This window comes from Phyllopteryx taeniolatus, chromosome 4, assembly GCF_024500385.1.
Source record: "Phyllopteryx taeniolatus isolate TA_2022b chromosome 4, UOR_Ptae_1.2, whole genome shotgun sequence".
Taxonomy (NCBI): Eukaryota; Metazoa; Chordata; class Actinopteri; order Syngnathiformes; family Syngnathidae; genus Phyllopteryx; species Phyllopteryx taeniolatus.
Window position 1 is genome coordinate 18,734,179 of NC_084505.1, and position 10,606 is coordinate 18,744,784.

Genomic DNA, 10,606 nt, shown 5'->3' on the forward strand with positions numbered 1-10,606 from the left:
AGCTAGCCAACCCGCAACTATCCATTCAATTACTACGTATAATAATAAAATACAATTATTAGTATTGCCCCTACTGCAAGCAGCTGTTTAGCTGTCATGAACATGTCATGAAAAGTGCTTAACCGTGGAGTTTAAATTAATAATTAGGCGCACTGACAAGCGCTGTTAGCAAGCGTGCTAACAGCTAACTGTTAAGCTAACGCGAGACTACAAGTCTTGACCGATTTGGCGTCTAGTCACACGAACCGTACACAAATTATTATACGAATAAGATAAAAAGTTGGTGACAGCTTATCAGAAAGATGTCCATGTCACCACATCACTTCCATTTGACGAGTGTTTTGTTAGGTTACGACAGGTAAGATAGCCCACAAGCTCGCTAATGGACAAGTGGCTAACATAATTCTTACATAAGAAGAAGGCGAAAAAGAAAGCCCAGCGTGGAGTGTCACGTTTGCGTTCCACGTACCTCCACCATCGCCTGCAGCTTGCCGCCGAACGTGAAGTTAACCAGGTCGGGCTGCAGACAGAGCCCGTAGTTGACGGGATACACGTCCGTGGGTAGCCGCTCGAAGGGCCTCCTTTTGGCCATGGCTGCTGAACACTGAGCGGCCGCTCTCACCGTCTTCGTATCTGCAATGAGTTGCCGGACTTGTGTTAGTGCACACGGGAAGACACTCGGCGTTCGTCGGCCACTGATTCTTTGCACCAGTAGCAGGGAGGACTGCGTGAGCGTGCGGCTCAGGAGGAGCGACATCAACCGGAAATGTGTGTGTGTCGCTCTCTCTCTCAGCGAGCGAGCCTCCTCCCGTCACGGGCGGAATTTCCGAGGTCCCAATCCGAAACAGCGGCAGGAATACTCCTCCTCCACCACCACCACCACCACCACCCCACCCCCACCCTGGCTGCCTCACTCCTACGATCCCTCCGTCCACCAAACTTCCAAGGCACACAAAGAGCTCTGGAGAAAATTGAAGAGGCCACGGCCAAATTTGCCATTGATGCCAACAAATACCCTGTGAGTAATTCTTTAGTGAGATGCAACGAAACTAAAGTGTGCATGTCATTATTTGTCATCTAAACTCGAGCTCAGCGATTCTCAAGTGTGGTACGCGGGCTCGCTCTGGTGGCTCTAATAAATTTGAATCCAGCGCAGTTCAGTGGGATCTAACTTTTAAAGTCACTGTAAAGTGAAACTGTCTTTAAAGGTCCCATATTTTGGCTACTCAGACCTCCTTACGGTGACTCTCTAACATGGACTTAGCATTAAAGTGTCAATTTCATTTTAAAAAAATACCTTGGTTTTGTCATACAAGTGTCCATAAAAGGCCCCTCTGACAGCTACCAATGTTTGACCCAGTTTTGTATCCGCTTTGTCCGTATTTGGCTAAGACCGCCCCCTTTCCTTTGATTGGTTGCCTCCGTGTAGAAGACCCACTTGTGAGAGCACACGTGTTTGTTATGTTGATAGCGGTGGCTCTGAGCGGAGAGTTAGCTGGAGATCTTCGCTAGTGATGTAGATAAGCTTGAGAAGTTCAGATGACCTGATTTCAGGCCTCTCGGCAGAAAAATGTCTGGAAATCAGGAATGCGTGGACGATTTTAATTCCTATTTCACATGTTTATTGAGGCACCTTTGAGCCAATATAACATCCCAAATACTAGAAAACTTGGTTTGGTAAAATATGGCACCTTTAAAATTTTGATGCACCACAGAGAAGAATATTGTTTACAAGTTTGCCGAATTTGGATTAATAAAAGAAAATGGTGAAAAATAGACACCACCTCCCAGCTAACATTTTCTACCACTATAGCTTGCAGTCGGGCATCTAGCTATGCCTACAACTCGTAAAAATGCATCTTCCCTGAAGTGTTATGTGTTTTGTGTTATTTGGGATACAGCGTTTCTGACGTGTGCCCTCACATGCGACGCTTGGAGGAATGCCACGGAAAACCTGACGGCTCGGCTGCCACGTGCCAGCCTGCCAGCGGCTAGTTAGTCCGCCGCAACGGCATTGGGGCCCGTCCAACCCGCCACAGCTGCGTCTCACGCCAACTCGCAATTGTGTTAATGAGTCACTGATGGAATGAAGGCGCTCAGTGCTATTATAGTGAGGGAGGGGCGACTTGTGCCAGAAAGCCCGAGTGCATACAGTACTTGGGCTTGGTTTTAGTCACGCCACAAAAATCTGGACAACTGAAATGGTGATAGTTTTGCACTATATCTCAACAATTCAGTAATAAATTGTTCTGTCTCTGCACATTTTCAGCACCTATCTTCAAACATATTTAATGTATTTCGAAACAAATCACTGAACTCACTTTACAGGGTCTTTTAGAGTACAATACATTTAGACTTAGGGGTAGTTGGCAATTTAAAAAAAATCACCCAATGTCATATTTGTTAAAATAGTCAGTCTGACTTGACAGTACTACCGGATAAATATGATCTGTGAAAAAAAATTGCCATCTGTCGTCGCATCTTGTGCCTTTAATTTGATATACAAGAAAGCACTGCGCCCAAGGAAAAACAACCAGTGGGTATGACTTACGAGCTGTCAATCATTTGTCAAGTACTCACGGGAACACTGAGGCAGACCCCTGTGGCCTTGCAGAAAGAAAAAAAACTTGAAAGCAATAACATTAAGAATTATAGTAACACTCCATTACAAATAACGTGCTTAGATCAGCGCGAGGCTACTTTTTCAAATGGAGTGACATTTGTGACTGTAAAAAAAAACTTCATTGAAAAAGCGGCAAAGGGCGGAGTGCGCGGGGTGCATGTGTGACGTCACGCCAGTTTTGTGCGCTCACCCTTTGTCTGCACTCGTGCACGCGGCCACGATCACAGTGACGTCACGGCACGCGTGTCCTTTGTAGTGCTCGGGGTGCGCATTGGGGTGCACGCGCACAACACGTCAGAGCAGCTCGACTTTTTCCACGCCGACACCCGCATGCCGTGCAGCCCCCGGAAACTGTGAAATCATTTAATACATCTCCATTTTGGAAAGAGTTCTAGAAATAAATATGGATGGAAAAACTGGACACACCATCATAGGTTGTCTAAAGGATAAGAACATGTAAGAATAATAATCATCAGTTTTTTTTCTTTCGTGAGCAGTCTTATTTTACTCAAAGTGAGACTCTCCAAACCCTTTCCGAATTTTCAAATATTTCTTGAAGAATTTAATTTGATACTTAATACTGTGAAAGCGTGATGACCTTGGATGCGCCTTATTCCATTTTCTCCTTTTTTGGGGTTTTGTTTCTTTTGTGTTTGATTTTTGTTGTTGTTTTTTCTTTACTAACAAAGCTGTATGTTGTGTCATATTGATGTTAATACATTTTGTTACATACCAATTGTGTGCATTGTATGTTTATATATCAAAATTTCAATAAAGATTTTGGCCCCAAAAATAAAATTAAAATTTTCAATTTGCCAAGTTATCAAAAAGGGTGTTATTGTCAACAAAAAATCACAACAGTGGTACTTTTTTGTTTTACTTTTTTTCAATTATCTGCACTTCTACTTGCCACCTCTTGTTTACATACACTATATATACATACACATATTTTGTAACATTTATTTAAATATACTGTATACATAGTTACCGATGTAATTTGTGTGCGCGTGTGTGGGCGTCCAAAAGAGGCGTTCAAGGACTAGTACCGGAAATGTTATTCGACAGTTTCCACTCAATGACAACAACATGGCGGCGCCCACAACGAGGACGCTAGCGGCGTTCCAGCGAGCGACATGGAGCACTTTTAAGGTAAAAACGACAATTTTACTCACTTTTTAGAACGTTTTCACTGGACCGTGGGCTAATCGGTCTCACTCTGTTGGAGTCGCCGTTGCCAACGTGTTAAATGACACCAAGTCATCGCCACAAGCTCACGTAGCATTAGCTAGTTCTCCTTACAGCAAGCGGAGGACAACTTTTTGCGCATACGGTACATTGAATAAAATAAAAAATCGGATTATAATATGTACACCTTCAGTATATTGAATACAACGCTGATTATAATATGTACAAGGTATTTTTGTTTTGCTGACATAAGTGTACACGAACGTTAGAATGTTTCGTTGCCGTAAAAAAAATACTATTCGCTTCTGAGTTATTTAATCTCTCAAACTGCAAAGATACACACATTGTTCACATTTTTTTTTTGTAAAAACACTAATACTTAGTTTTAAAGTTTTTCTCCCGTGTTCATACATGAATACTATTCAGGGTTAGTAAGTAATTCCTGATCAATAAAACTTACTGGAGCGAGTTAAAATGTCTCTCTCCTTTTACTTTCTTGGTCAAAGTAACCTCTTTCATTTTTTATTTGATATATTTCTACATTTAAAAAAAAAAAAATATTTCTGTGATGCATTAACTATATTGACCCCAGCATGCACAGGCACACTAAAAGGAGGCAGAATTGTCTTTGTCAGACCCTTTTCCCCAAAAAATTAAATATCATGGAAAAAAATTTTTATTTCCATAATTCCATTCAAAAAGTTAAACTTTAATAGATAATTTAAAGTATTTCTGTGTTTATTTTTACATAGTTTGGCTTCTAGCTCATAAAACTCATGAAATCAGGAATTTGAAAAATTAGAATACTGTCAAGAAATCAGGCCATAAATGAGTGTCACACACTAATCATCAACTAAACTCAAAGCACCTGCACAGGTTTCCCCAGGTGTCATTAAATTGCTTCACTTTGGTTCAATTGTCTCTATTGGGTTCAATATGGGGAAGACTGCAGACTTGACAATTGGCCAGAAGACCATCATTGATACTCTCCAAAGGATGGGTAAGCCAGAAATGTTCATAGCTAAGGAGGCCGGCTGTTCACAGAGTGCTGTGTCCAAGCATATCAATGGAAAGTCTAGTGGAAGGACAAAATGTGGCAGGAGAAGATGCACCAGCAAAAGAGATGACCGTAAATTTCAGCGGATTATCAAACAGAGAAGATTCAAGAATCTAGCAGAGGTCCAGAAAGAGTGGAATGAGGCGGGAGTCACCGCTTCTAAAACCACCACATTCAGACGCATCTGGAAGATGGGCTACAACTGTCCGGTTGCTCGGGTCAAGCCACTTCTGAGCCTGAGCCAACCTAGGAAGCGTCTCAACTGGGCCAAGGAGAAGGACTGGACTGTTGGCCAGTGGTCCACGGTCCTCTTTTCCGATGAAAGTAAAGTGTGGCTTTCATTCGGGAATCAAGGTCCAAGGGTTTGGAGGAAGACGGGTGAAGAACAGAACCCAAGCTGCTTGAGGTCCAGCATCAAGGAAATCTGGGCTTCCATAACTCCCAGGCAATGCCACAGGCTGATTGGCTCAAGCACATCGAGGCAGTGATTTAAAGCAAACGGATTCCCAACCAAATATTGAAGATTAACATAACGTTTTGAAAGTACCATATTTTGATTGATTTAATGTGACCCTCATTTTTTAAAATTTTTTTAAAGAAAAACCGAGAAGTAAATGGTGATTTCTTCACAGTATTCAAATTTTTTGAATTCTTGATTTCGTGGGTTTTATGAGATGGAAGCCCAAATTATGTAAAAATAAACGATCTGAATCTACAATCTATGGAAGTTCAACTTTTTTTAATGGAATTATGGAAATAAATACATTTTCCATGATATTCAAATTTTTTGGAAAGTGTCTGTACACTTATTTTTTTTCTCTTTGTAGATATTATATGCTCAATCCCATTATCAACTGTGGATAAGTGTTTTCGCTCAAATTATTTCTTTTTATCGATAACCTGATAGGGGGCGTCATGTAAAAAAAAAAAAAGTATAATATATATGTATACATACATGTGTATATATTTGTTTTTTCTCCCAATATTAACAAGTCAAAATATATACAGGTGGATATAACTTTCATCTGTCGTCCTCTGACCAGGCTGTCAAAACACCAGCGGACGTGCAGCGGCACCCTGTCCCGCTTTTAGTGCCTGTGCGGACCAAGAAGCGCTACTTCGTCCCCCCGGCCGTGGGCCTGAAGAGCAAGCGGGATCTCAACCCTGAGGCCAAGGCCCAAGCGGCTGGCGTCGTGTTCCGGCAGCAGTACATGGAGAGGCCCATCAACATCGCCTGCACCGGTACTGCGTTTCTCCTCTTTGAACGCATAAAAAACCCCCCCCGCATACTTCAGTGAACCCTCCTTTATCAAGGGGCATATGTTCTAGACCCACCCAGGATAGGTGATATCTGCGATCTAGCGAGAGCATTATCAAAAGCAATTTTGTTACCCCTCCCACATGCTTTAAAACCCATTTCGTCCAAGAGCTTAATGCTAACCTATAATGTGAAACGCCATATGATGGCAAGCTGAAATTAGCATAAATGTTAATTAGGAACCTTCAAATAGCTGTGACTTTAGCACACACGGAACAGCAACACATACTACACATGAGAAGTAAAGATTGTAAACAGAAAACGTCCAACCAAACAGTACAGTACAAGATTCCTCACATTCTTTCTGCTCTGCGGGAACAATGACCATAGAGTTTCCCCACATAATTGCACTTCGCACTTTGCGGAATCACCTTATCCATGCGGAATCTCTTGGATTTTTTTGGGAGGGAGGGGGTTGTCGGGGTCTAACAATGCCACTGCGCCACTGTGTCAGGCTACCACCTACGTGTAGATGCTGAGCCACTCGAGCCAGTACAGATTTCCAAGTCGCTGAAAAATGCATTTATAGATGTTGGAACTCGGTGCACACATAAGGCGCGCCGCATTATAAGGCATTTAGGACAGAAAATGTAAGACTTTTAAGTGCGCCTTATGATGGTGAAAATACGGTATTTGCTTTCAGGCCGTGAACCGCGATGGAGCAGATTTTCACTGTATGTCTTCTTTAAAGCTTGTAATCCTCTCTTCTAGCGGGAATCTTTGACCCCTACATCCCTCCCGAGGGCGATGCTCGTCTTTCCTCTATGTCCAAAGAAGGCTTAAAGCAGCGCACCGAGCAGCTACGACAGAGCGCCTCCTCGCTGCTGGCGTAAGATTGTCTCGCCATTTGTCCTCTCCGTCACAACGAGGGTAGTAAAATTCCGGACATTTTCAAAGTTGGAAACTTTCTATGGGAATTCAATGGAATTTATAGGAATAAATGTGAGTAAAGTGGAAATTCACAAACTTGGTTGGCTCTTAATAGGAAACTTAAGAGATATATTTTTTCGATGGGTTTGGTGAATGTTGATGAACTCAACATTCATGTTTTAAATTAATACATTTGTCAATAAAATATTAAAAACTTGATAAAGTTTTACTTGCATGTCAATGTTAAAATTTTTCAGATTTTTAATTATTTTGGATAGGTGACTGTTAATGGCAAAATAAAAATGTTTATTTATGCTTGCTTATGATACCGTTCTATTAAATTACTCTATATTCCCAGTTCAATTCCCATGAAAATTTACTGCAAACTTTCTAGAAATTTACCGGACATTTTTCCACCCATTTGGTACTCTAGACGCGACTTAACATTTTTATTGTCATCCTCGCAGAGTTCGGAAGATCAAAGAGTTTGACTCGGAATTCTCCTCCAAAGATTTTGCTGAGCAAGCCCAGGAAATCTTCATCGAGGCTCACAACGCACTGTGCATGTACGTCATCACTCTTGAAACTCTTAAAGCTGGACACAGTCTGTTCAGGATGCTCTATTTATGCTGTCATAAAACCTTGACCAACTCTACAAGTTGTTTCAAGCCATGTTTTACTCTTCCTAATGGTCTTACAAGTGTAAAAAAAAAAAAAGTTAACCCAAGATTAGGTAAAGTATGGCCCACAGGCCACATGTGGCCTGCTCCTTTCCCTCAATGAGGATGCTCCTCCTTTCTTCCCCCCCCCCAAAAAAAAAAGCCAAAGAAAAAGCAAAACTTGTGCTAGTGCAAATAAAACTTAAATGTTTTTGGGACTTGTCTTCCCCAGGTTCAGCAAAGAGAAGCTTCACTCACTGGTGACAGAGCGATGTTATCCGGTAAGTACTCCTTAACTCCTTCTACGACACCGAATCCCGTTATGCATCTGCTGTCCGTGGCAGGAGATGACGCGGGGTAACCGCTACAAGACCCTGCACTGGCGCTTGGTGGAGTCGCTGGAGGCGCCCCGCGTGGTACACGCCCGCAGCCCCGACATGGTTGCTAAGGGCAACCTGTACGGCCAGGTGACGGTCCGCATGCACTCTCGACAGGTGAGACCCTCAAGCCGGTTCAACTGTAGTCGGGCTGCATGGAGCATTTTAGGTAAGGGACAGGAAGTAAAACTGCCCCTCAAAAACATTCTCAGTTTAGTTTTTATGGCAGCATCATTTGCACGGTTCAAACTATTACTGTTGCATCCTTTGTTTCCTAAAAAGACAAACAATTCATATTTCACTTTCATGATAAGCAAATATTTCTTTTTTATATATATATATATATATATATATTCTTAAGGCTAATGGAGTGTGACAAAATTCACACTGTTCAAACTGTTACTGTTTCACTTAACTATCGTTTGTTCCCAAAAAAGAAGACAAATTATTGTTGTTGCATTTTCCTAAAAAGAACATGTTTAAGTTTATATATATATATATAAATATATCAGAATGTGCTGGTTTTTCAACTGACTTTCATGAGGTTTGCTTTTTTGTCGTCAAAACATGTGCTCTTTATACAAAACATTTTAAAAAAGAGCCCCAAAAATGTTCTTTCCTATGAAAGATTTAAGATCCTTACCAGTTGCCTTGTTGTGATTTTACAACAAGCTGCAAAGTTTATTGAAAGTTGAATCTACTGTAATCTTAATTATCTTTTGCACATACCTTAAACACTTGAAGATGGAAGCTAATGGTGGTTGTATAAGAGGAGCTGCTTGCTGGTGCGATAAGCTGCATTTTACATATGATCCGATGAGTCAACTAATCGCAAAAATAATTGGTGACCAGTCGACTATCAAAGTAATCGCTTGTGGCAGCCGTACTTGTTATACACGGTATATTATTAAGGCCATTATTTGTGTTTTTCATAGAATAATTTTCTGTGTCTAGATCCTTACTGCTGCATCCTTTTCTTGAAAACAAACTATGTTGCACTTTCAACAAAAAAAGGTTGGAACTGCTCTGTATTATTTGTTATGGCCTTTCTTAGTTTTTTTTAGCACAATTATTCACACCGTTCAGACTGTTACTTTTGCATAATTTCCTTTTTGCTTTCCTAAATAGAAAACATTTTAAGGCGTGTATATTATTAAGGCCATTATTAATGGTTTTTGTAGCCTAACAATGAATAATTCAGATTTATTGTTGCACTTGACTGCTTAGGAAACAAAGGCGATGATGACTGATGGTTGCACTTTCAAAATAAAGTGAGTAATTTAAATTGGATTTTTCAGATTTAATTATCGGTTAGAAAAGGTCTTAACATGCCTTAAAAATGCCAGTCTAGTATAGATTAAGTACATTGAGGTCTAGGTAGGCTTTTAGGTTCCTTTCGTTCTTCAATGTACTTAAAGTATGTCATTCAATATCTTAAATACGGTAATATAATATTGAGCCCACTCCTTATGAATGCATTTATTGAATGAGAGGTCTTAACATTTGATGGAAGAGGCCTTTAAAAGTCTTGTCTTTGACTCTGATATTGCTAGGACAAATTCTACCATCTGTGCAGTTGCGTTGACAGTGTCCTCCTGCAGACTCTGGCCATCTATGACCGGTTCGGACGGTTGATGCTGGGCAGCGAAGAGCAGCCCAAGGATGTGTTGGAGTATTTGGTCATGGAGCGGCACCTGGTGAACCCCTACGGACGCTGGCGACTCCACGGGAAGATTGTGCCGTCCTGGGCCCCCGCCAAGGACCCCATCATTAAAGTAAGCAATAATAGGAATCGCATAAACATCAGTTCAACTTTAAGGGCACTTTCTAAGTATTAACTCCCCCCCTCCCTCTCCTCTAAGACCGTCATGATTCCCAGTCCAAACCTAAAACCTGGTGAGGAATTTGATGTCCTCAACTACCAAGTTCCCAAAGCAGAGGCAGTGCAGTGGTCAAAATGAGCCTCCAGGTGGTGCTGCTGCACCTTCCAGCCACAGTAGGACCTGTTCAAATTCAAATGTGACCACCTGTGTAGTTCTTGAGTCCACTTTTGGAGCACTTTTTGGTTGTTAAAATGTTGCATTTTTCCCAAATCAGACTCTGCTGTCTTTGCTATTTTTGTCTATTTTAATAATTCAAATGGCATGTGTGCAAAGAAAAAGCTAATAAAAGTGATGTTCAGAAGTGGTAAGGACAATTTCTTTGACTGCATGATGCAAGATAAGGAAAATGTCCCTATCTGCCTGAGTTTTAGTAGGGTTGTGGTGCGGACCTCACTAATAAATACATTTTCCCTGGGATACACGCACTTGCAAACAATGGGGAACTTCCAGGCATGTACTGCAAGTGTTGTATATGTAATGTGTTTTTCCCTATAGTGCATGGTCGTTGATGTAATTAAGGGAATTTAGTTTTGCTGATTTTCTTTTCTTTGCTGATGTACTCTTGCTCCCACGTTTTCTAATTCTGAACATGAATTGCTTTAATAAAAATATACACAACTGGACTTGTTTTTTT

General features: G+C 41.2%; 2 protein-coding genes across 4 annotated transcripts in view; one reads left to right on the forward strand and one right to left on the reverse strand.

The window, feature by feature from the left end:
• The window catches only part of npepps (aminopeptidase puromycin sensitive), a 38,972-nt gene extending 38,115 nt beyond the window's left edge, over window positions 1–857 (reverse strand). Inside the window, exon 1 of the mRNA XM_061770231.1 lies at window positions 470–857. Within this exon, the coding sequence (XP_061626215.1) occupies window positions 470–757 (288 nt within the window). The 5' untranslated portion in view covers window positions 758–857. The remainder of the gene's footprint in view (window positions 1–469) is intronic.
• On the forward strand, window positions 752–10,595 carry mrpl45 (mitochondrial ribosomal protein L45). Of its 3 annotated transcripts, XM_061770261.1 has the most exons (10): window positions 752–1,018; window positions 3,650–3,772; window positions 5,909–6,107; window positions 6,895–7,012; window positions 7,521–7,619; window positions 7,945–7,993; window positions 8,057–8,206; window positions 9,317–9,360; window positions 9,666–9,864; window positions 9,952–10,595. In XM_061770261.1, the coding sequence occupies exons 1-10, from the start codon at window positions 767–769 to the stop codon at window positions 10,048–10,050; spliced, it is 1,332 nt and encodes a 443-aa protein (XP_061626245.1). In that variant the 5' UTR covers window positions 752–766; the 3' UTR covers window positions 10,051–10,595. The 3 variants fall into 3 exon arrangements, with proteins under 3 accessions (XP_061626245.1, XP_061626246.1, XP_061626247.1); XM_061770262.1 differs by lacking the exon at window positions 9,317–9,360 and having other exon boundaries at window positions 9,691–9,864; XM_061770263.1 differs by lacking the exon at window positions 9,952–10,595 and having other exon boundaries at window positions 9,691–9,858.
• Window positions 10,596–10,606: the final 11 nt, after the last annotated feature.

Coding starts and splice junctions, on each gene's coding strand:
- mrpl45 (XM_061770261.1), top strand. CDS start 767: ATGTGTGTGTGTCGCTCTCTCTCTCAGCGAGCGAGCCTCCTCCCGTCA. Junction 1,019..3,649: donor TTGATGCCAACAAATACCCT/GTGAGTAATTCT, acceptor GGCGTCCAAAAG/AGGCGTTCAAGGACTAGTAC. Junction 9,865..9,951: donor CCAAGGACCCCATCATTAAA/GTAAGCAATAAT, acceptor CTCTCCTCTAAG/ACCGTCATGATTCCCAGTCC.